At 41.0% G+C, this 27,054-nt stretch overlaps 1 protein-coding gene across 2 annotated transcripts in view; it reads left to right on the top strand.

The window, feature by feature from the left end:
• The window catches only part of slc39a11 (solute carrier family 39, member 11), a 152,483-nt gene continuing 125,429 nt past the window's right edge, over window positions 1-27,054 (top strand). For both annotated transcript variants that reach the window (XM_030077541.1, XM_030077542.1), the window contains exons 1-3: window positions 1-57; window positions 4,032-4,149; window positions 5,377-5,415. In XM_030077541.1, coding sequence (XP_029933401.1) covers window positions 4,042-4,149; window positions 5,377-5,415 — 147 coding nt within the window. In that variant the 5' untranslated portion in view covers window positions 1-57; window positions 4,032-4,041. The remainder of the gene's footprint in view (window positions 58-4,031; window positions 4,150-5,376; window positions 5,416-27,054) is intronic.

Consider the following 27,054-nt stretch of genomic DNA (forward strand, 5'->3'; position numbering starts at 1 on the left):
CACGTGTACAGGGAAGTAGGAAGTAAATACAGAGGAGTCGAGGTGCCTGTGGCAGCTGTAAGTAAACCTGACAGCACTGAGCTCATTTACTGATTAAAAAAAACACTTTGGACAAACATAAACTCAGCCGAACCTGTGCGTTTTATTCATAATGTTACAAAACGGTGTTTTAGCGACGTATGACAGCGTTTATTTGCATTTAAAGGCGAGTGACAGCCTTTTTGTACGTGCAACTTAGCCGGACGTTGGGTCATTTGACGTCAGTTACCTGTGTAATGTGTGTGTGTGCGCGTTTGCGTGCGTGTGTGTGTGTAGTAATGAAGTCCAGACGTATGACACTGTGCTATATTAACATTAACTACATTAAAGCAGGTTTTCCAGCTGAAATTGGTAATTAATCTTAATATTTGCAACGCATTTCATTTAAATGGCGCTCAAAATGACAGTAGCCAGTTAAATTTACATTAAAGTATCTTCTGTATCTTTCTTTGTCTTTAATATCATGAGACCATGTTGGGCATGTTCACCCCTAGTGTCTGACAGTCCCATAAATAAAACCTATTCATCTGTAATTTATCTTTCACAGCTTAATTGTGCAATAATTCCAACCTCATACTGTTGTGTAATGCATGTGGGTGTGAAGATGTTAGGCAGCTTCCTTTTGATAAGTCATGCAAACGTATTTCATTCACGAAAATGTCAAATAAGTGCTTAAATTGGCATTAAAGTGGCTTCCACAGGTTGCGTTTGATGAAGGCCAGCGTTCACGGTGCATACATCTCATTTAACGTGTGTGTGAGTGTGTGAAAATGTCAGTTGTCGTTTTAAAGCTATTAAAGCTAAATTGCAGGGGTTTCTGCGTGCTCACATCCTAAAATATTCACAGCACACAGGCCTGAGCTGTAGATGCATGAATATCAAAATGTCATTTGGCAGGTGAATGTACAGATTGCACACAGAAATGCTCCTGACAAGTGGCGAATCCCGATATTTGCAACACAGATGTTTTATTTGCTTTACGTGGAACATGAAAATGTCGGTCTTTAGCATAAATATATCATGGCCATTATTATTATGTGCAAACTAAGAGGCTGCGGACGAACAAGAAGGAGAAGAAACTCCCTGAATATCAAGTTCCTGAGCAAACAGGATTCCTCGCTCGCTCTGTTTGTGTGTGGAAACAAACACACCGGGCGTGCATGAGAATGGAGATGTGGGGGATTAAAAGCACATGTTTGTTCAAAGTGGCTTAGTCTGAGTAAACCCTGCATCCTGTTCTCCTTTTTCCTCCATTTTGAGGGTCATTCCACATCAAATCAGGCAGTTCAGAAAAAAACCCCACCTGAGCCCCTCCCACCTCAGAATCAGCTGATTTTTTGCATATTCGGTGAAGCCGTGCAAAAGTTTGCATTCATGCTATGAATATTTTCTGAGTTCCAGCGCCTCAAAATTCATACAAGTAGGACCAAATTTAGTGCTTTTTTATTGTTCACATTGTTTTTTTCTATCGTATTTTAAGCCCCCATCACTTCATTCCTAACAGAGATCGCCACATGAAACTTTCAGCGCTGAAAAACAAACCTGAGCTCTGTTCAAAACTGCAGCCAGGTCAGTTTTACATTCATCCCAGGCATCAAAATCCTAAGACAAAATCTGTTTTTTTTTTTTTGTTTTTTTCTGTAACCAACTTTGAGCATCAATATGTTGGGGGGAAAATGAAAGTTTCAGCAGCAGAACTGGAGCAGTTTCATGTCGGTGACTCAGTGAGACAGAAACAAGCCTTGGTGTCCTGCAGGTGTCGCGTGTTTTCTCATAATTCATCAGAGAAAACTGGAAAAGTGCATTGTGGAGAAACTTTAAAGGCTCGTATCACCATGTGGGACAGGCTGCTGGTTAAAACAAGTTCTGGCAGATGAAAGGTCTCATCTTTTCTCTTTTAGCTTCATTTTGAGACCAGCCTCATGTTTCCAGCTGTGTTTCCTTCTGTGACGAAATTATTTTCTTAATCAGGCAGATTTTGACTCTCGCGAAATACAAAATTGGAGATTCTATTAACTCTTGAGAGGAATTACAGCCAAGACAATGCCCAGTGAGTGAACACTGTAATTTCCACTGTCTCGGATGTCTTGCGCACAAATTAAATGAACACTCCACCCAAAACTGAAAAATGTCATTATCTGCTCACTAACATGTCATTTGAAACACCAGCTGAGGTATGCTAATACTATAGGCCACACACACACACACACACACACACACACCTAAATTTTAACCCTGCCTCATTATCGCTTAGATTTTTTGTTTTTAGTGTGTTCATTACAGTTAGTTGTGTTTTCAAGTGGTTGTTTTTTAGTCAGAAAGAGACACATAATGAGGCTGTGGTCTTCCAGTGCAGCTGCAGATGTTTGAATTACGCTGTTTGTGGCAATCTTATAATTTTTCTTTGCATTTTTTGATATTTCTTTTTGGGATTGACTGCAAGAAACTAGTGCTGCGCGGTATACACGGTATGACGGTAGAAACGATATAAATTGAGCCATGGTAGAGATTTATGCTCTACACCACTCCGCTCTATTTTCACTGGCTTACAGCAGCACACTGGCTTAGCTTGTCTATTCAGAGAAGAGGTATCACTTCGGCTTATTTTTCATATTCAATCTATGTTATCACATGCATACTACTGTTCATTCATTGGTAGCTGAATTGTTAGGTCTGTTTGATAAGTAATTTACATTTTTAAAACAAATAATAATTTAAGATATTGTTAAATTATTGGAGTCAAGCTTACTGGTAAACATCTACTCCTTCAAGATAATTTATTATGTTCTACAACTCATAAACATACACTAACACTACATACCGAGTGTTTGAGCAACATATCTCCTCTGTGCTACAAAAGATCCGCCGCAACCCCCCAAAGTCCTCTAGTCCAAAATTTTGCACTTTGGACTAGAGGAACCAAAGTTCAGTGTTTATGTTTGCAGCTAATTTTAAATATTAAACCAAATGTTCTGTGACACTTTTTGCACAAGAGAACTCTTTACAATATTCACTTTATTATTCTTCTACTTCTAAATCTGTACCTCTCTTGTTCTTTTGCACAATAAATGCTCAAAAAATTACATTATATTTTTGCTTTTTTTGTTGTTACTGTTTTTAAAACAATTTAGCCTTGCAAAGGGTCTAAAAAAACCATTTAGAAACACTTCCATGATAAGTTTTACACTACAACATTTATACCGTGATATATACCGTTACCGTGAGGGATGCAATTTATACCGTGATATAAATTTTTGGTCATATCGCCCAGCACTACAAGAAATGATTATTTTATTTGGTCCCTTAATCTATTGATTCTATTATTTGGTGATTCAAGTTCATTTAGATCCCAAAATGTTTAGTGTGAATGTTTGGGGGCTTTACAGACTCACAAGTTTACAGCAAAGAAAAATAGGATGACACCACCTTACTTCCCTTAAATCTCTTTAAAAAAAAAAAAAAACACACAGATGAAATAAGGAAAAATAGTAAAAACCTTGAGAAGGAGCGCAGAGAGAGTAGATCCCCACCTGGCCAGACAGATGTGCAACAGGTGCCGACCCAGTGAGCAAATTACCAAAACAATACAGTCATATTGTAAAAGAAAATACACCAGCAGACAAAATACTGAGAGCAGATCTTGAAATTGCCATGAAAAAACACCCAAATTATTGATTTTCTAATGAACGCAGAAAAGGAACGCAATCATAGCATCCAAATCATAGCATTTATATGTGATGTATGACTGGAATTATTAGTTAAAGTTGATTAATTTTGGTTTTTTGATCAATTAATGGATATAATTTAAGCTTTACACTGAGGAAATGTGCAGTTCTGGTGTTTCCGCTGGCATGGTGAACACGCCCAGATTACAGCAACAGGGTGGTGTTCTGTTACGCTTGTCTTCCAGTATAAAATAAATGTGACGTTACATAACTCTGTGTGTGTGTGTGTGTGTGTGTGTGTGTGTGTGTGTGTGTGTGTTTCTCCAGGTCGGGCACCATGTTAGTCGACTATAGCCCCGTGACTCAGGCCCTACTGGGGACTCTGTTCACCTGGGGCCTGACCGCTGCTGGAGCCGCCCTCGTCTTCGTCTTCTCCAGCCGACAGGTACTGTGCAGACCCGACACACACACACACACACACACACACAGGCACACACACACACACAGTCCCACCACGCTCTGGTGATTTAGACTTAAATTCAGGGGCTGAAATACCTTAATTACGCTCGAGTCAGCGGCAACTGCTTCAAAAGTGGGAGTAACGTCGACGATAATTGGGGTTGTTCGAGGAAAAGCAAAGTCCACATGGAAAAGCTCAGCCCAGCCGAAGTAATCTGACACTAATTAACGTTTTTAACCTCTTGAACTCTAATTTTCCCATAAGTTTAGCTTTTAAATAGCTTTGAAATTACACATATTTTCTTTTTTTTGGTCCATATACACTATTCTTCATCTGCTGGTTGCACATGGGTGAAGCTGCATCACACTTATGTTGTTTTATTGGTGCGCTGTTACATCGAGCAGAAAATATCTACATTTTATTATAATTTCTCTGTAGTTCAGCAGGACATTGTAGGTGTCTTTGGAGACTATGGCGTCTCCACAAAAATGTAAAATAGATTTCTGTGGGTCTGAACACGGCAGCAGGGATTTGCACCGACAAACCCATCCGTAGGTTCGGCAGAGAGAGCCGAAGCGGGTTAATAAAGATGGAGCTTACCATATTAAACTCTGACTTTTTCAAGTTACATTCACCGCCTTATCGGCTTGTGAACGCACCCTGTTCTGCAAGTCTGATATTTCCAGCATCACTCGAAGGCAGCAGGAGAGACAAGGGATTTTTTTTTTATGCCAATAAAGGGATTAAAGAGGCGACAGGAAGCAGCACCGGTTGTGGCTTATCTGTTAGTTCACTTAATGTAAAGGGATGATGGGATTCAGTAATACAGTAATGGCTTACTTTGCTCCATTACAGCCAAAAATGGAAAAATCAGGAGTGAAAATGCATTTTACAATGGAGGAAATGATAAGTGTGTTTGATGAAACGTATCCTCCTGTAATGGAGTTTGAATAATATCTTCTTACAAGTTGTAGGTTATTCAGCACATCATTTGAAAGCCCCGTGTGGACCAAATCATTTTGCTAGAGGATTAAAATACTTTTCTTTAAATTGCTTTCTTTAAATTGCTTTTTATCCTATGCTTTTTTTTTCTGCTACATGTTTTAGTTGTTAAATCAACAATATTCAAAGGGATTACACAAGGTTGTATGTTATTTTGTCAAGGTTTGACGCCGTTGGTTTGAGTGATTTTCTCTCTTTTTCCCCTCTCAGAAACGCATCTTAGATGGAAGTTTGGGTTTCGCTGCTGGGGTGAGAAAACATGCCTTTCAACCGCAACACACACACATACACACACGCACACACACGCACGCACACGAACACAGAGGGTGCTTTGCTGTCACCACTTGAAAGCATTAAAGAGAGATGTGAGGGTTTTTTGGAGTCTCTGTTGTGGCAGGTTGAGTTTTCTCTGGAGGAAAAACAACACATGACACTTCCAGGTTTCACGTTATTATTTAATAAAGTTTTGGAGATCAAGACTCGCTCTCGAGGGATTCTTAGCCTTTTACGTGTGTCAGGAGGTATTACTCTGTGTTCAAAAATACACCTCCGAAAAAAAAAAAAAAGAAAAAGAAAAAAGAAAAAAGCTGCTATCTGACTCAAAATTAGAAAATAGAACAATTAAGTGGCTCCATGACCCGAAGCGGAAGCGGCTCAGATAAGTGAAGCGATAAAACTAATACCAAACGATAAGAGACGCTCTAAACTTCCCCGAGAAAGAGAATGGCAAATAAGATATGGCTAATCTCCATCAGCCCCCGCCTCAATTAGCCCAATCTCAGCCTCTGCAGCATTTCAATTACATCCTAGGCTGGGCTAATACTCCGGTAGGTTCCAATGAATTAAGACTCATCTAATATGCCCCTCCGCTGTATTTCTGAGAAGCCCGTTTACTATCGCCGCTGTTTCCAGGCGGTCAGCAAAATTATGTTACAGCTACACTGCAGCTCTTTGGCTTCAGCCACTGAGCGAGCGCTTCCTGTAAAACCAACAGAGCAGGAAAGTGCACATGCAACTCCCCACTATCGCCGTTCACGTCTTTTGAAACTTACTTTTCTAGAGATTTGTTGACTCCTGGATGATATATCTTAATGCAATCTTACTATAAATGTCATTTTTCTGTTTTAATTTGAACTTATGCCAGCACAGACACAGTGTAAAAGCTACAAATCCCTGCAAAACCCTTGGCATTTCAGACTTCTGCTCTCCAGCTCTGCAAAATGGATCGCTGCAAAATGTATTTTAGAACTGCCATATCATTTTTTCTGACCACTGATGTCCATTCATTACGATACTACTACTATTACCATTCACTACGATATGAAAATCAACTTTCAGAGACTTCAAATTGTCTTCACACTGCTATTTCATCACCGAAATAAAGTCATGTTTCCCTCCTCCTCCGCCTGGGAAATAAGTCCTCAGGGAAACGTTTTGCCTTCCACAGCCAGTTATTAGTTTTGTGGTTTCTGAATGTTGAGGACTTTTTTAGGTGCAGAAGCAGAATCACCACGACTTGCAAAATGGTCTGTTGCGGTCTTAAATGTGGGTAAATCGCAGTAAATGGGCCAGATCCATTTCTTTATGGCTCACACTAGCATTCATTTTATTGTATGAATGGGAAAATAAGCAAGAAGAGATGCATCTGTTTTCGTCAGTTATGTTCTGACACTGCAGACGAACTATACATAAAGACAGTAGAGACGTCATTCCAACGTGGTGTCGATGCTTTAGCGCTCATACAACCCAAGTTTTTTTTTTAAATGTACCGCGGTTAATATCAAGCACATGCAATGGAGAGGTTCATATTTCGATAAGATAATGCCTCTTGCTTTTTGTCATTTATTTAGAAGATGAAGGCGTTTACACTAAACTGCCATTTTTAAACCCATATACCCATATACCATATTACCCATTAGACCTTTTTTAAACCTTTAATCAACATAACAACTTCATCTGCAGATTACTACGATTATATTTCTTGTTGTGTAAACAGGAAAAATAGGATAGGCCATTTTGCATCTCTCATTTTTTTTATTCGATTTTGCCTCCCTCATGTTTTCCTGTCTGTTTTGCATCCCTCATGTTTTTGCTCTATTTTGCATCCTTCATGTTTTTTGCTCTATTTTGCATCCTTCATGTTTTTGCTCTATTTTGCATCCTTCATGTTTTTTGCTCTATTTTGCATCCCTCATGTTTTTGCTCTATTTTGCATCCTTCATGTTTTTTGCTCTATTTTGCATCCTTCATGTTTTTGCTCTATTTTGCATCCTTCATGTTTTTTGCTCTATTTTGCATCCTTCATATTTTTGCTCTATTTTGCATCCTTCATGTTTTTTGCTCTATTTTGCATCCTTCATGTTTTTGCTCTATTTTGCATCCTTCATGTTTTTTGCTCTATTTTGCATCCTTCATATTTTTGCTCTATTTTGCACCCTTCATGTTTTTTGCTCTATTTTGCATCCTTCATGTTTTTTTCTCTATATTGCACCCCTCATGTTTTTGCTCTATTTTGCATCCTTCATGTTTTTTGTTCTATTTTGCATCCCTCATGTTTTTTCTCTATATTGCACCCTTCATGTTTTTTGCTCTATTTTGCATCCTTCATGTTTTTTTCTCTATTTTGCATCCCTCATGTTTTTGCTCTATTTTGTATGCCGAGTCTCCAGCACTTGCAAGTGAATTCAGGTTTTTCCTGAATTTTAATGGCTGATCCTGGTCTTCACCTGTTCTTTAATGTAAGACATAATTAAGGCAGAGTGTCTCTTGTCTTCATGTTGTTGATGTTACAGGCTGTTCTGTTCAACACTGATGCCAACGCCTCCTGTGTAGCCTCTCAGCTGAACAGATTAGACTGCTTTTGTTTTTGGCCTGGAGTCGATGAAAGCCCCACATTCAGACTAATACATTTTTCCTGCTGCATTTTTATTCAGTTTAGGCGAAAAGGTGTCATATTTAAGATTCTTCGTAAGCAGGAGACCGCAGCTTGAGATCCAGATGGGTCATCATATTGTTAAAAAAACAACTTTATTGTGCAGTTTTTCCCAGTTAGTAAATAATTTCAGTCAGTTGCAGGTGTTTGTGAGATAATTCCTTCTTCCTGTTGTTGAAAATCTCTATTTTTGGACTGTCAGGCTTGCCAAGTGTGTGTCAGAAGGCATTTGTCCCACTTCTTTCTAGAGTGTGTTGCGTATCTTATTGCAATACATTTTTGATACATTTAACCACTCGCTATGAGCGCTATGAATTATTGATCTAAATACACAGAGCTTCTCCTCTTGCACTTGTCTCTTGTTGATGCTACATTTTTTGAAAGGAACATTTTCTTACCGGCAAAGTTAAAGTTTTATGTTGTTCATTGCAATATCCCATACAGGGTTTTCTTTGCCTCTTGGCACTCAAAGCGGTTCAAAGTAGCTGAATGTGCTGCTGTCAGAGCAGATGAGGCTGCTGTAGTCCTGCTTTGCATGTTTGCACTTTGGCTCCTTCCCCTGAAGATTTGTTTTGGACTAAATCAGGTTTTGCTTGCGTGTTTTTTCAGGCATCAGAGGTTGCAAGACTGGTCCAGTTATTTGAGAAGTGTTAAAGCTTGATTTCATAATGCACGTATCAGGGTCGTCAAGTTTCTGAAAAGTTGGGGAATATCGTCCCAAATTCATGAGACAAATCAGGGAATATTGTGTTTTGTTTTGTTTTTTTCTCAATTTGAAAAATCAGTAACCTGTTATTCACCAAATGCAGCATTTATTTTCCATCATGTTGTGTTCACTTCTGCTGCAGATCAGTAGCACAGAGCAATAACACCGCAAAAAAAAAAAAAATCTCCATCTTTACAAATCATTTATTTTTATACACTGCCTTGAAAATATGGAATATCTTAAAACAAGTACTAGTACAAAAATCTGCCATTCACTTGTTTCAGGAAGTCTTCTGGGAACAAATATAGAAATCTATTGAAATAAGGCAGATCAGCACACTAGGATCAAGAAAAATGAAACAAGTTGATTAGCCTTGGAGACGAGTGAGATTATGTAATCCCACTGGCAGATGTTTTTTCTCCTTTACCAAAATTGGATTGTGTTGCAGTGAAACTTCAATAAGGCCTCTGAATCTGAGGCGTATTTAATGATTTGGTCAGCAGAAGTGCATTTATGTAAAGCTGATCATGGAAATACAACTTTGCAGTCTTGGAAAGTCACAGAGAAGTCAGGGGGTGTTTATTGCTGCCACTTCTGTGATTGCTGCCACTGGAAGTCGAGCCGAATGTTACCAAACAGTTTTGTCCGGCGCTGATTGCAGACCACAGGCTTCGTCACTCGTCACTGTGACAGTGCTGAGAGCTGGCAGGGCCGAACGGGGCGACCGCTCCTCCATTTGGCTCTGAAATTGGACAGGTTCCGCCGAACAGTCATATCTGTCCCTGAGAAAAAGACCCTGTGGGAGCACTGAGCGGAGATGGAGGGAGTGATGGAGGGAGGCAGAGGAGGACAGAGTAGATTGTCCTTTCCTTTATGCTGCTTTGAGAGAGAAATGGACTGCCCTGGGATTGTTTTTTTTCTTTTTTCTTAGGCTGTAGACAGGCTGGGACAGCACGTCCTGACAGACAGCAGGAGCCAGTTGAAGGGAGTAGAGACATCCAGAATGAGGGAAATGTATTCGAGAACAAGTGTTGGTGCTTTTCCTTGGGCCTGGATAATAGAAAGAGTCTAAAAATTCATCTATCATCACTCATGCTATCCATTTTACTCAAACATTTCCTTTGTTTTTTCAAAATGTGTAAAGACAGGTGATCGTCAGATGCAGTGCATCAATGGCTATTGCATAAAATACAGAAGAAAGTCAGGATTTACCACATTCAGGATATGAGATGATGACATTGTATTGTGTGTGCACACAAAATTCACCTCCTGCCCTCGTTTTGGTTCATTTGCACCCTTACTTTCATTTTCTTGTCCGCACAATGTCGTAATTTGTGCAAAAAAACCATCTCATTCACTCATTTTCGTTTATTTGCACCCTCATTTTCATTTTTTTGTGCGTACAATTTTGTAAATTGTGGAAAAAATTTACAGCTGATTCCCACACTTTACTAAAATGCATGCACCAGAGCCCATTTCATACTGAATTTTTACAGTTGGTACCAATATTGATATTTGACAGTGAAGAACTTCCAATAACAGTGGATTGACTGATGTTTTTTTATACATGAATACACACATTCATAGCAAGGACGGATAGTACGGATATGTTCTGGAGGCTTTGCAGAACTTGAAGAAAATTATATATATGTGTGTGTGTGTGTGTGTGTGTGTGTGTGAGTGTGAGGTGGGTGAATGAGTACAAGGGTATATATGGATTGCTGCGTCATGACCTGTGTGTGTCATGCCTTGGCATCTTATGTGACTCAGGCGTTGTGTTGTTCCACTATTTGACATCTGCGCCACCATGCATCCTAAACACACACACACACACACACACACACACACACACGGACACAGATGGACACGCAGACATACACACCATACATTGTTTGTCAGAGCTGTAAATCCCGTCTTGCTGTCCAGAAGCCCAGCCTCCTTCAGCTGTTGTTGTTGTTGTTTTTGGCGAAGAATCCTAACTTTCTTCTTCTTCTTTTGTCCTTCCGTCTTTCTCTCTTTTCCTTCCTCTTCCTCTCTTCCTCCCTGTCTCTTCCCTATCGATCCATTCTCTCCTCTCTTGCCAGATTTCGAGGTAATGACTCTGTTAAGTCTTGCATCTCAGACCTTGGCGATGGAGGTGACATTAATAGCCGCCGAGGCTCGATTGTCTTTCCTCTGCAGACTTTAAACACGTAGCTTGTTTGCAGTGTTACTTTAAAGTGATAATCCGTGGCATTTTTGTATAAAATAAATCTCCATTATCCTGCTTTCTAGCACGGATTGTTGCAACACTGCAGTGATTCAAGCTACATCCAGTTCAGGAAAACTTTTATTCCACATTTTCTTTTCTAAACACTTGGTTGGAGGTAAATCTTTCCGGTTTGTTTGGAATAAACAGAAGAAGAAGAACCGGGTACTTAACATGAGCACTAATAGCCACCGTAGCTGAATAAGCAAAGAGAAGACAAACTCAAACTCCATCAACAGAAAATCAAAGTCCCGCCCACATCGTTTGATTGACAGGTGATCTCTGGGATGTAGAAACACCACAGCACTGAGCAAGAAAGGTGCCACAATGCAAAAAAAGTTACTTTTGGTATCAAAACAAAAGCAAAAGCAAAACAAAAAACAAAAAATCAATCCCTGGTGGTAATTCTCTTTTTGCTCGCCGCTCCACTGGGAAACACCCAGGAGCGCCTGAGAAGAAGCAGGATGAAGAGATTCACGTTTAAAATTTTCTCAAGTGAACCATAAACTGCGCTCACAAACACCTTTTTTTCCCTCAGCTGTCACTATTTGTGTGTGTGTGTGTGTGTGTGTGTGTGTGCAATCCTGTGGGAAACTGGCTGAAAGATGCCCAGAAAGCTCAGCCACAAGCTTGAGGTTGAAACAAGTTCAGCGTTTCAGGAAAAATGACCGGCGATGTCGACTCGCATTGTTTTCTGCAGCTGCACCCGCAGTCAGCAAGCCTCTCCGGTAACCATCACATTGAAATTTCCAGTCCTGATTTGAAAAGCCTAATAAAAATTTCCATAAATGCTGCTCGAGTGCGACAGAAGTTTAAAGTGGCCGAGACTGAGATAGTACGTGCCGGAGAAGCCATTTACAGACCTGTACTTTCTGCTGAGCATCTTAGCATTTCCTTCTTAATGTCTTCTAAACCGTTCTTCCGGCCGGTGCAGGTTTCTGTTTTCTGTTTAAGCCCCCTTTTTAGCGTTTTTAAATTCTCTCTCTTTTAGCTCTATTTGATTGTTATCGATGATATCCTGATATTTTTATGTGGCGTTGTGTCTGAACGCTCATTTGTGCTTTGTAACTTTGATTTTAGGCGTCACTCTCAGCACTGTAATCTCCCTCACATACAGTGTTGACAAAATCTCAGATGTGACAGTGTGTGTGTGTGTTCGTGTGTGTGTATGGGGCAGAAAAAAATGTTTATTCCTATCCTCAGAGGAGGCACCTGTGGAGGCTGGGGCGAGGGCTTGAGCCTGCATGCACCAAGGCCACCTTGCCAGCATTTTTCCAGAATAACACTGTATATTTCATATTAAAAATCGCCTCCTGAGTCTCAGGGGAGAATTAATCCTCTCAGCCTTTTTCACGGATGCAAGTGTAAGCAAAGCAGCGGGCGATGGAGAGCCGCCTCAGCCAGATACAAAGCAATTAGTTTCATGGTGTCTGGGAGAAGACGGGGCCAACCTGTGGCAGAAGATGCTGCTGTGAACTTGAGTCTGGCCTTAGTCACCGTCTGCTGAGAGTCTTAGCTTAGTCACCCTCTGCAGCCTGAGATTACATCTCCTCATTAGGATCTTTACAGGTGGCAAGGCAGGATTAGCTATGCAGATCGGTGTGTTTTTGTGTGTGTGTGTGTGTGTTTGGAGGTGGATGAAGAGGACATGCTCGCTCCGTCATGCTGTGACCGGCTTCCAACCCCAGAGCACATCTGTTGAGTCGACACGATGTGACAGCACACCTCCCTCCTCCGCTGGATAGTGTGTTTTTCTGTGTGTGACTCACTAAACGTCTTCATATCGGCCAGAAATGGTGAGCAAAATTGCGAATTGAGGATGAGCGCATTTTGCCAGTTCTCCAGGGCAGGTTGAGATTTTTCTAAAGGTTAAAGGGATTGGAGACGGTGTTATTCCAGGTACTTGATGTTACCTCCACATAAAAGTTCATACTGAAGTTTTAGACACTATAGCGACTTTTTTTTTTTTTCCTCCGGGTTTAAAAATGAGAAATGCGTGAATGTCACTGAATGTTTTATGCTTCTCCGCTTTGAAGATCAGTGAAGGGACTGTGGCTTGGGCTCTGTCCGTCCGTCTGTCCGTACGGCGTGATTTCTGAGATTTTGCTGCTTTTTAGGATGAAACTTTGAGGAATGACGGATTTTCAAACTGGGGTCCGATATTCTGAATGTCAACCTGATTGGCCCACCACAGCGCCACCACCAGGCCAACAGGGCTCTAAGCTTCATGCTTAATATCTCGGACACTGTTGGGTCAAATTTGATGAATCTTCGGGGAATGACACATTTTTACATGATGTTGTTGATATTGCAGTTTTCAACCAAGAGTGGAAGGAGGAGAGGATCTTGAAATGCGGGCACCATCACCTCACACTAAATTTAGGCAAGCAGTGACAGGTACCCCTTTTCCACCAAAGCGGTTCCAGGGCTGGTTCGGAGCCAGTGCCTGACTTAGCACCGGTTATTTGTTTTTCCACCGCCCAGGCACCGGCCAAACTGGTTCCAAATCAGTTCCAGGCAGGCACCAACTTTGAGCAGGGGCTAAACAGGAGCCAGAGAAAGAACCGATGACACGACCCACCACGCCATTGGTGGGCGGGGTTACAGACTCAAACGGGAACAGCGAACACTATAAACGTATAGCTAAACATAGTCGCCGTTTGTTCCGACCACGAATACGATGGGTAGCCAGCGATAAGTGCGTTTTTCCGCCTCTGGACCTCAATTTAGGCTTGTAAAGACACGAGCAGTATTTGCATCGCTACGATGGGTCATCAATTTGTTGTCCATGTTGGTTATTGTGATTCCGAGCGAGCATCTCGCACACCCACGTGATCACGTTTTACAATGACGTCATGACGTGGCTCTGACTTGGCTCCGCCTGGCTCTTGGCCGATGGAAAAGCAAACCGGTTCTTTGTTGGCACCAGTTAAGCACCGGCTCTAGCACCAGCACCGAACTAGCACCAGGTTCTTTTTGGTGGAAAAGGGGCAAAGGTAGTGTACCATTTATGACATTACAAAAGTACAAAACACTAGAACAGAGTACCAAGATTGCTCATTGCTCCAGGTTTAGTAGAAAATTGCACCAGTGCAGTATGAGAGATCATGTTTGAGGTAAAAATTTAAAATTTTAGAGCTTCTATAACAGACCAATCAGTAGTCTAGTGCTCCAGTTGGTGTAATTTATAAGTCAAGTTTGATATTTTCATGTCTGTCAGACAATGTGTAGTAGTTTGGTCCATTCACTAACTCTCTGGAGGAGCCGGGGGTCAAACCAGGAACCCTCCGATACCTCAAAAATTGTAGAAGGAAGAGGGAAGGGAGAAGAAAAAGGAGAGGGGGAAGAAGAAAGTGCATAGATCAGGGGCTCTCAGAGTCATGACATTCAACAATTGAGCTACACCAGCTTGGTATTTCTGTTTGACATATCTGCAAACTGCCCGCAATCACATAAAAAGGGCAGAATCCAAAGGCATGTATTGGTTGGCCTGAGTTTGGACAAGAAGGAAAAAACAGCAAAACTACCAACAGCTATTTCTGAATGCTCTCTTTGGCAACATGGTAGATATTCAGGCTGTTCTCCTGTTAAAAAAGCATTTCATTACTTTTGTCAGCCAGGCAAAGCCAACGCCACAGTTCTCTTTTGTCCTTCCACATTTGAAGCGTTATCTGTTGATCAGGAATTGGTGTGTGACATTTGCTGTGTTTGGTCACATCAGCCAGCGTGTTTACAAGCGCAGCTAATGACTTAGCAACAAGTGGCTCATTGTCATGCACAAAGGCCAGCCAATGTGAAGGAGATGGATTTACCACTAAATGGGATTTGGAGTAATTACACCTTTTTAGTGTTTGATATTTCGCCGAATTAGGCCCAGGAGACCTTGAGAAGTCTCAGCGGTGAGTTTCGTCATCCGAGAGGCTTCATTCGTAACGTGCAGAGCTTCACAAGCCGACACGAGGAGACGGATTTGCAGGTAGCGTCGCCGAGGGTTTAGCCGTTCGTCCTTACGGGGATTAGTTCTGCTTCCAGGTTGCTGGCGGATGCGTGTTTGTGTGTGAGGTGAATGAGCGCCGGCATCCTCAGGCGAGACACTATCCATTAGGAATCGTTAATGAGACTGCCATGTCGCGTTATTTATTCATGTTTTCCATATTTGAGCGCGCACGTGCGATGTAAATATTTGGACTTAGTGCAAAGTTAATTGATGAAGAGTGCGTAAGCTTTCTTTAATTGCATCATGGTTCATCTGTTATTTCTGGTTTGAAAAACATCAAACTAATCATCACTGTAAGACTTGTGCCACACACACACACGAATACTAAGATGCCGATGTCCCTTATGTCCGGTCTGTTGTTGTTGTTTGCAGAATTTTTACCCTGGCATGCATGAGAATAACAAAATTATCAAGTAAAGTGGAACAGGAAAGGATGGAAATGAAACCGCTTGGCTCTGTGTTTTTGTTTTTTTATGAGAAACTGAAATGACTCCAGTCTCGCCGTCATGCTGTTCCAGGCTCTGCTAACCCCGTCAGCTGGCATGTTGAAATTTCAAATTAAAGAATTTTTTTTTTCTCCTCTCCCTCCCTCCTTTGACCTCTCCATCTCCATTTCTCATGATTGAATTCTCCGGTCCGTTGTAAGTCAGTCCTTGTGTGTTGAGCGTCGCGAGTCCGGTGTTGAAATGAGCTGCTGGTGGGTGTTAAAGGAATTCAGGATGACAAAGTCTCAGGAAGAGAGTGAGCCCGTGGAGGTACGATGAGTTCATATCCCTGTAATGTCGGCAAGACCTCGGTGTGAAATGGAACGGCAGCCCAGATGAGGGTTAATCAGTTTTTTTTTTATGGCTGAGGAGAGTTATGTCTTCGGTATTAGTTTGGATGTAGCTGAGACTTAAAATGTCTAGAGAGAAGTCTGCATTGAATCAGACTGTCCTGCTGTAGCTCTGCACATAATATTCTCTCTTTAATATTATACAGACAAACCAAATTAGTAATAAAAACCTCTAATGTCAACTGAAAAGCCACCGAATCGTCGGCCTGATGGCTGTAAAGAGAAGAAAACATTTAGCTTTTTGTTATAGAGAGACAGTTCAACATTACTTAGGCAAGCATGCAGTAAAAATAGGACCTGTATACCTTTGTACATCACAATATTCCCATTTCCTGGCATATTATGCTTAAACAAAGAGGATTTTCTGTATTCCTTCCCATGCCTGAGTGCAAATCAAACTAATACAACCTGGGCTGAGATCCACTAGGTGCACAGACGGGGGGGAAATCAACAAATGATAAAACTGGTCGGTGTTGTTTTGCCCACTTGGCTTCTCAGATATTGCTTTCCTCGCTGCTTCGTGACTCGATGGTGGTCTTTCCCTATCATTGCTGGACGAGGAGCTGCAGGCGGCACGGCTCTTATGCACGCTCATCCATCTCTGAAGCCGAAAACATGCTGCAGCTGGAATATGGTGAATGTCACTGACCAAATTAGCATTCAGAGATCAGATATGTTTCCTTGTAATGTATTCATGGTTATCTCACTTTATCCTTGCTCTCCGCGGAATAGCTGCGCATTCTCGAGGTCAGACCCTGATACACCCCAGTGTTATGTGAATCTATGGGATGGGAGCGCGGCGCCAGCCTGAAAGGTTAGAGAAGGGGGGCTTGTGATGTGGGAGATCGCCAGTTTGAAAATGAGTTTGGCTTGGAAAAGTCTGGGCAGGGAAACTGGTGCTCTCTGCTCTCGATGCCGACATGCCCTTTTGATTTTTTTTTTGACTTCCAACCCGAGGAGATGCTCAGTGGCCAGTGGGATTTGTGTTTTACACTTTTGTACATGTGAACCTGTGTAACTGCAACTTGATTGGAGGCAGGGAATTTATTTTCGGGATGTTTTGTTCCTTTTTGGGGAGGATTTTTTAATTTTTTTTTATTAAACCATGAAATAATGAATGTGCATTGTATTTTGGCAAATCAGCACCACAACGATTTTGCAGTAATGAGATTTGTTTTGACTTCTTTCCCACTTCACTTCAGACCAGTGCATCTTCCTCCCCTGGATGGTTGATTGTTGTCATCATTATTTAAATTTTATCACAGTCTTCATTGTTATTCATTCATTCATTCATTATTTATTTATTTTACTGATGCAGTGCTTTCTCTGGTGCCACGCTTTCCACTTCTTCGGGCTTAATTTTTCCTCTACTGAAATGAACCCCCTGGTCACTGGCTTCCATGAATCCCCCTAACTGGACAATAATAGCGTTCATGCATGAAAATTGGTCAACACATCGGGTAAAAAGTATTTCATTAAGATTGGTGGTCAGTCAGTCAGGAAAACGCGGGTAAAGAAAATGTGCAGCACTCATTAATTGATTTGACGGGGCAACTAGAAGCTCATTTAAAAGCTTTTGGGGTTTCGGAAGTGAGACGATGATTGGTTAAAAAGCGTACTGGAGACAAGACCTATCAGTTTCCAGCACCTGCAGAGTTTCCTGACTGAACTTAACGGGCTCATTAATTGAGAATTAACTCCCTAAGCGACCTCATCAGAATGATCCCTCAAATGTACATTTCCCATATCTCGCACAAGAAATAGCGTCTGGCCATCCTCTTCCTCACGAATCACATCCAGCTCTCTCATATTTTCAACTGCCACTCACTCCTATTTTCTCAGTTAGAGACTCTGCATCACGCATACTTTTCATGGCTCGGCAGCAGGGTTGGAAGGGTTACTTTGAATATACACTACTCACAAAAAGTTAGGGATATTTGGCTTTTGGGTGAAATTTATGGAAAATATAAAAAGTTCACGCTACAGTGATATTATATAATGAAAGTAGGGCATTTAAGTAGAAGCATGCACTGGTGATTTCCTCATCTCAAACAATTTCTTGAAACAAAAGTCAACAACAGTGGTGGATATACCACAACAAAAAATGTCAGTGTCAATAACTTGTCATGTGCCCTTGAGCATCAATTACAGCTTGACAACGACGTCTCATGCTGTTCACAAGTCGACTTATTGTCTGCTGAGGCATGGCATCCCACTCTTCTTGAAGGGCGGCCCTCAGGACATTGAGGTTCTGGGGTACAGAGCTCCGAGCCTCTACACGGCCACTCAGCTGATCCCATAGGTTTTCTATGGGATTCAGGTCTGGAGAAAGTGCAGGCCACTCCATTTGAGGTACCCCAGTCTCCAGCAGCCGTTCCCTAATGATACGACCTCGATGAGCTGGAGCATCAAACACCTGATGTGAATTTTGCCGTTAAACTCCTTGTTAGAGAACAGCAACTTGTGCAAAAAGTACTGAAACATTGAACAGTTGGACATGTGCATTCAAAAGTTTACAGAAGGTCACATTAAGTTCACCTGTAAAGGTTAGAATGCATTTTAGGTTCATCCTGAAATTTCACCTGAAAGCCGAATATCCCTAACTTTTTGTGAGTAGTGTATATTCAATTGCATTTTACTGAATAAATGCATTCATCTCCAGATTACCTGCAATATTTTAAATAGATAACACCATTACGTATATTCTGTCACTAACCAGCAAATGTCTGCCGGTCCGACCCTTACAGCTCATTTTTGCTAGCTGTGTGTCATCTCAAAATTAAAGCCTATTCTACTGTTTCTCTCGCTTTAAGTCATTCTGTGTGAGAGCGCCGGCTGAATGCATATAATGTAAATGTTTCTGACCTTTCGGTACATTTCACATGACCTTTCCAGGAAGAAAACACTTCAGGCAGCCCATTGGGTCTTTTTACGCAATGGAAACACAAAACAAGCACACAGGCGTGAGCTTTCTTAAAAGCCTGGAAAAAAAAATGTTGACAGGCATTGTAGTTCCTCTAATGCATTTTTCCAGTGTTTTTTTTTTTTTTACCCAAAGACAATTCTTAATCCAACAGATTTCAGACGCAGGATATTCTTGGCTGTGTTGCAGGCTTTGATGAATCCCCTTCACAGCGCCGCAGAATGACAATGGCAAGCTTTCTGCTGAATGTTGAGCAGAGGCATGCTTTTCAACATGCACGCTGAACTGCATCTGCAATATTTTCACATACGGTTTGACCTATGCCGCGATTGGAAACCACAGGTCATTGCCTTTTCTTTCCTCTTGTTTCCTGCATCAGCGAGCAGCTTGTGAATATTTCCCAGACTGCCACATAATGGGTTTAGAGCCCTTTTTGTTTCTTCTTTTTTTTTTCCACATTGTAGATCAGCGATGCAGGGAAAGCTTTGATGCCCACGCGATGTGATTGCTTTTGAGGACAATTTGATTTCACGTACTGCCAGGCTGCCAGCATTCAATTGATTCTGGTTTTAATTGTGCGTCATTACTATCGGCCATGTGTGTTTCATCAAAGCTTTATTATTCAGAATAGATATTTTATGAATTTGATTCTTTACTTAGGTCCATATAGACAGAGGTTGTTTTTTCTTGCGGTGAACGTGTTCAGTTTTGTGAATATCAAATGTCCCCTGATGCGTACCGTATAGTGTGCAAATTCGCCTTTATGCTGGCTTTGCAAAATCAATTTCTTTTGTGATGGAAAATGCTGTTTTCCATCTCCCTTGCGCAGACAGATAACCCTGTTGGTTCTCATGCATAATGGTTAAAATAATGCAAGAAAGCAAGAGACGTGACACATAATAGTAAAAGCCATACGTTTCTGTACCCACAGATATTTCCAGCTGTTTTTTCCCCCATGCTGATATGAATACATTGGTTTGCATATAAGCGGCTAGAAGAATGATTTTCTTTCCTGTTTTTGCCTGTTTGCTCTCCCTGTGGCGTCCGGTCAAATATTTGCTTTTCCCTCTCTGCTCTCTCATGCTCTGCCTAAAGAAGAGGAGATGGATGGCATACAGGAAATATTTGATTAATATATAACTGTGAGCTGTTTATCCCCGAAGCACAAATTGAGCAGGGATGCACTTAACGTTTTTAATTGATCCCCCATCCCCGTCCTTTGGCGTGGTGCTAGAATATCCTCATCCTTGTTGAGATGCCCTATATACTCCACAAGCACCTGGAGTGGCAATGTCTATTTATGTGGAATATGTCACAGCTTTAGCGATCAAAAACCCGCAGCTCCCCAGCCTCCTTCATCCTCCTCCACCTCCTTGCTTTTTGAAAAATACAAGTGGAAAATGAGGCTTTAATTGGAGCCAACCCTGAGTGCTGCGCTCCCAGCAGATGTGCATGTTCAGGCTATTCTCCTCCAACAAATGATGGCCGTCGGTGATATCCTGGCGTTTCAATCTTAAGCCTAATAGGTCGAGGTTAATCTCCCTCCGTATTCTTGTGTATGATCCCCGGTGCGATTACCAGGATGAGGAGGCGTTGCAGGAGGAGGAGGCCGTGGGTGAGCATCGTCGGAGGCAAAGACAAATCAAAGATGAGGTGCTTGTGTTGTCAGACTGAGAATGGACTTCTAATCAGTGGAGCTGGTGGGTGGTCATCTCAGCACAAACACACACACACACACACACACACACACAGATACAGTATATGGTAGGGTTAATCCGACATACCACCTCAGTGTCATCGTTGTAAATGTCGTTTGGTGGATGTATGACGTCTTATGTTTGCTCACACGTACCTTTTATAGACACTGATCAATACCACGGCGTGAGAAGATCTTACCTTGAATCGATGGGACCTTGACATTTTGATTTGAATTCACGCAAGTATGTGTAAAAATGTTTCTTTCCGCTTCCCTTCATTTTATTGTCGCCATCATTCTGAGTTTTTTTTTTTTTTTGGATGTTTTTGTGGTGTAAATGCTGTCCAAGGGTTGGTTGGTTCTTATTTTTGTTATTTTGCAGTTTTGATTTTCTTGCATTAAATGGCCAAAGTTAAAGCTACAGGAAGTGAAATCACAAAAAGACCCAACCGTAATGCTTATTTGTCATTTGAGTATAAATATCATAACTCGTTCGCCTTCAGAAACATAAACCGGCCAAAAGGGTGGGAATTTCCCACAACGGCTGAGGCCGAGGAAAAAAGAGAAATGAGAGAAATGAGAAATTGTTACCCCCTCGCACAAACGGTCAGATTAAACGATGGCTGAGTGAGAGGTGGTGACACTGACGGAGCGCGGGAAACGAGGCGGGAGATTGATTAAGGGTTGAATGGCTCATGAATTGATCGGAAAGGGAAAATGATGGAAGTGGGACGCTCTGAGGTGGACAAGGTGGGCGGATAGACGGATAGATATGAGGAACGATGCAGCGATGAGAGGATAACGGATGATATGATGACCCGACGCCCCTCGAGGCCTAATTTGCTTGCATGTTTCCATCTTCCTCTTGACAGGATCTGGGAAGTAGATTGGGAAAACTGTTTGCGGCGCTCGCAGGGGAATCAGGGTGTCGCCGGATTGATTCGGTTCATCTTGTTTGTACAGCAAAGGTCATATTTGCCTCACGTCAAGGACTCTGCAGAATCACTCACCACCCGGCGTCTGAGATTTTCTGCGGCGGGGACTTGATATACGTCTTCTTTTATCAAGATAATCGATCAGACCGACTCTATCTGGCTTATATCTCCGTGTGCCACAGGCTGTGATCACAAGATAGAGCCGCTACCCAACCGCTGGCGAAAAAAAAAATACCGCTGTTGTTTCGGTAACTGGCAGAACTGAAGACTTTCCCTCAGGCAGACCATAGCTCACTTTTTCTCTTTGCTTTTCACAGCAACGGGACTGAACTCATCAGCGGCGACCCCATTGGGCCTCCATTCATTTGTTGCCCCTCCTGTACGGCTGTGAAAGCGCCTGTTAAATTGCTCTCCGCTCGTTTCTGACTGGGGCTTTCATTGCTCAGGTGGGGGTCCCTGAACTCCACGTGGTTATCAGTGTGGGAGTGATTATGCTGCAACACGTGTCCAGATGTCTCCACTCAGGCGCCGTGCGAGCAAATCACCCCGTAATCTTAGCCGGAGAGCGCTCAACGACCACGAGAGCCCTTCGTGGTCGCGTAGAGGAACTGAGAGCTGTGATTAAGCCGCACTTTGGGGAAGTCTGTCGTCTTTGTCTCATCTGCGGATGATTAAACAAGAAAAATAATGAATTCTTGTGATCATCGTGTAATCACATATGATAATTCAAGTGATCATGCTGCTTAGAACTGGATGGTGCGAGATTTTAATGAAAAAAAAAACACTTGTTTTACCCAGCGATATCACACAATGGGGCTCTGACAGACACATTATTTGCCTATAATGAAATTCTGAAGAAATAAATGGAAACTTTAAATTCAAATTGTCCCGTAAATATTAGCAAGGGAGCACTCCATGCAAAGAGAAAGCTGGACTCACCCTTTTAAATCTTTTTTTTAAATCTTTTTTCCCAGTCTCTTTGGTTTGCTTTGGCACAAAACATCAGAGTTTGGTAAACCTGAGTGTGCCGTGTTAATCGGAATCACAATCAGAAATAGTTTATTGATCCCAGAGGGGAAATTGGGTGAGTTGCAGTTGTGTAATTCTCAGTGCAGTCACTGCTGGGATGTCACAAGAATTGATAGTTAGGTACCAAGTGAAGTTAATACTGGAGGTGTTGGGAAAACAGTTAGATACCTCATTTTAGCATCATGTGATTGCACCTAGACCAGGGGTCCCCAAACTTTTTCCTGTGAGGGCCACATAACTTTTCCCTTCTCTGATGGGGGGCCGGGGTCAGTTTGTAACAGAAAAAGTGTGACGATCGCAGGGGTGCCTAAATGTAAACACTGACTGTTTTCCAGAAAGCCACACATAACCAAACATTAGTAACCCTTTCCGGGATCTTCACAGAAAAAAAACTCAGGAAATAAATAACAACACTATTAATGAAATAAATTACACTATTAATGAAATCAATAAAAATCAAATAACCCTCTCTGGGTTCTTCACAGAAAAAAATAAAGTCAGGAAATAAATAGCACTATTTGTGAAATAAATAATAACCAAATAACCCTCTCTGGGTTCTTCACAGAGAAAATAAAGTCAGGAAATATATAATAACACTATTTGTGAAATAAATAATAACCAAATAACCCTCTCTGGGTTCTTCACAGAAAAAAATAAAGTCAGGAAATAAATAGCACTATTTGTGAAATAAATAATAACCAAATAACCCTCTCTGGGTTATTTGAAGAAGATAAATAAATAAATAAATAATCAATCAATCAATCAAATTAGCACCTTTCAAACAAATGCATGATATTCAAGGTGCTTTACATCTGGATTGACAAATAAGCTTAAAATAAGAAGTGAAAGGACAAGGAGACCGATGCACACATAAAATATGGTTAATTAAAAAAAAAAAAAAAAAAGATCAAGAAATAAGAGTGATCATACAAGAGAGTGAATAAAAAGATTTAAAACAATAAAACACAGCAATACAAGAAAACAAAAAACTCAAGAATAAGATACTGAATGAAATATGAAAACAATATGAAACAATTTCAAACAATAAAGACGCAGCACTAATAATAATAATAATAATAATAATAATAATAATAAAAAACTCAAGAATAAGATACTGAATAAAATATAAAAACAATATGAAACAATTTAAAACAATAAAGACACAGCACTAATAATAATAATAATAATAATAATTAAATACTGATATTCTATATTTAATAAGATATTGAGTAAAATATAAAAACAATAGAATAGAATGTAGAATAAAATATATAGAAACTATCAATAAAATAACAATAAAACAAATACAGATAAATTTTAAATCTTTTTTCCCAGTCTCTTTGGTTTGCTTTGGCACAAAACATCACAGAGTTTGGTAAACCTGAGTGTGCTGTGTTAATCAGAATCACAATCAGAAATAGTTTATTGATCCCAGAGGGGAAATTGGGTGAGTTGCAGTTGTGTAATTCTCAGTGCAGTCACTGCTGGGATGTCACAAGAATTGATAGTTAGGTACCAAGTGAAGTTAATACTGGAGGTGTTGGGAAAACAGTTAGATACCTTATTTTAGCATCATGTGATTGCACCTAGACCAGGGGTCCCCAAACTTTTTCCTGTGAGGGCCACATAACTTTTCCCTTCTCTGATGGGGGGCCGGGGTCAGTTTGTAACAGAAAAAGTGTGACGATCGCAGGGGTGCCTAAATGTAAACATTGATTGTTTTCCAGAAAGCCACACATAACCAAACATTAGTAACCCTTTCCGGGATCTTCACAGAAAAAAATAAAGTCAGGAAATAAATAGCACTATTTGTGAAATAAATAATAACCAAATAACCCTCTCTGGGTTCTTCACAGAAAAAAAGTCCATGGAACATTAACTTTCTGTTGTGCCGTGCACAATCTTAACAGGTAAAAGTTCAGCTTAGTTGTCAGAGCAGAATCTCTTACTTAAATGCAGGGATGGTTTTTGCTATGGGTAGTGTGGGCAACCGCCCAGGGCGCAATCTACTTGGGGGCGCACGAGAAAAAAAATCGGCAGTTTTCTAGACTACCGTATTGACCCGCACATGCCATCAGTACCATCAGTCGGCATCAGGCGGGCCGGCGGGCCGGCCGCGGCACCGGCCGGTACCGCGCCCACCCGGTCTGGTCTGCCGGATCTGACAGGTGAGCGGCTTAATGCCGGCCAGTGCCGGCTCGCCTGATGCCGACTGATGCTGCCCCGGTTGGAGTAGTAACATGAAAGGGCGCAAGCCAGTAATATCGCCTAGAGCGGCAACATAGGCAGAACCTCCACTGCTTAAATGACTCATATGAGCAGTCTCTCAAAGTTCTTGTGTTCCTTCCTTATAATCCTTTTGTAGGTTCCAGTAGGCTTGTCACGTTCTATGCGTGTATTAGTCTCGATCGCGTGGCCACACTGAAAAAAAAAATCATAATGCGTCTCTGGTATTGTTCAGGGGGCCGGGCCAAATGTGGAGGCGGGCCGTAGTTTGGGGACCACTGACCTAGACGATCAAATTTAATCTCTACAGCCTCTGTTAAGACAAGAAGAAATTTGTAATAAGCATTTTGTGCTTTGTTCTTTTTAGCCAGTGTTGCATGTGTAACTCAGTGTTTTTATTCTAATGTAGAAGTTTTTATTCTTTTTCATATGTTTCCGTAACCTCACAATACAATGAATGACAGGAAACAGTGTATAAACCCAGACGTCTGAATAAGGTATTCACCGGCCATGAATGAAAGAGGACAAACATGACCAAAAAAAAAAAGAAGATAAATAAATAAATAAATAATCAATCAATCAATCAAATTAGCACCTTTCAAACAAATGCATGATATTCAAGGTGCTTTACATCTGGATTGACAAATAAGCTTAAAATAAGAAGTGAAAGGACAAGGAGACCGATGCGCACATAAAATATGGTTAATTAAAAAAAAAAAAAAGATCAAGAAATAAGAGTGATCATACAAGAGAGTGAATAAAAAGATTTAAAACAATAAAACACAGCAATACAAGAAAACAAAAAAGTCAAGAATAAGATACTGAATAAAATATAAAAACAATATGAAACAATTTTAAACAATAAAGACACAGCACTAATAATAATAATAATAATAATAAAAAACTCAAGAATAAGATACTGAATAAAATATAAAAACAATATGAAACAATTTAAAACAATAAAGACACAGCACTAATAATAATAATAATAATAATAATAATAATTAAATATTGATATTCTATATTTAATAAGATATTGAGTAAAATATAAAAACAATAGAATAGAATGTAGAATAAAATATATAGAAACTATCAATAAAATAACAATAAAACAAATACAGATAAAATAATAGTAAATAAGAAATAGAGTACCTATAAAACTATAAAATTGTAATATTATAAGACACTACATAAAGGCCAGACCAAAGCGGTGGGTTTTTAGTCTACGTTTAAAAGTTTCAACGTTTCCAGCTCCTCTCAGATCCTCCGGCAGGCTGTCACCAAATGCTATTGAATGATATAAAAGTAAGATTAAATGCATGTATATATAAATAAACTGCAGGTGCACGGGGGTAAAGAGGCTCACAGGGACGAGTCAAACTTCTTAGGTTCAGGATACCCGCATGGTGAATACAGCTTTTCGCTCATGACGTGATAATTGTTCAGCCCCAGAGATCAACCTTAGTCTCATATGGAAGTTTTTTTTAATAAAGTAGCATTGAAACAGACAGTGACAATCCTTAAATTGAAACGGTTACCTCTTTTGAAATGTTTTCTGACACCGAGGATTTTTTTTTCCTGGAAAGCCCAACACACCTAGCGCTTCGTCTCTGCCTCCACCCCACATGACCCACCGGTGGGCGTCTGTTGTTTGTTGTTGTTGTTGACTTGGACACACGTTTTGCTCGCTGGCTTCCCACCAACAAACACTTTAGATTTGCGAGGAAGCCCGCCGAATGTAGAGACGGCGCCCGCTCTCACAGCGTTCCCGTTACCCCTCGCTGCCGTTTGGAGCCGCAAATGTGGAAAGCTGCCCGGAGTGACGAAAACTTCCAACATCATCTGAGGGGGAGAATTGATGTGAGCAGCGAGAACGCCACTTCGATTTGTTGTTCTTGTCGAGGAGCATCAAAGATTTATTCTTCATACTCAGAACTGTGATCATGCTTAATGATGTCTAAGCAAGTTCAATGCAAGGATCTCGTTATTCAAAGACATGCAGATAAAGCCGATTAAAGTGCGGTTATTGATTACGCTGTAGGAACATGAACCTCCGGTGCAGCTTTGATTCCCTCTCTGCTCCTCACGGTTGTGATCTGTCCCACATTTTGGTTCATTTCCCCGTATCTTTCGCTCTTTTGACATTTTCGTGATGGATTTGCCACACAGAGGCAGAGGTCCTCCTCACACGAATTTAACTTTCATGTATTTTATTATCTTCTACATTGACTGCAAAGCGATGACGGAGGAGAGGAACGGAGAAAGGTCACACTCAGTGAGACAGAAAAGCAGTAATTGGCCGCCGGTGTCAGGCTTTAGACGGGCCTGCCGAACTCTATCTTAATGAGTGCGGATGGAAAG

Source organism: Myripristis murdjan, chromosome 19, assembly GCF_902150065.1.
Source record: "Myripristis murdjan chromosome 19, fMyrMur1.1, whole genome shotgun sequence".
Classification (NCBI taxonomy): Eukaryota; Metazoa; Chordata; class Actinopteri; order Holocentriformes; family Holocentridae; genus Myripristis; species Myripristis murdjan.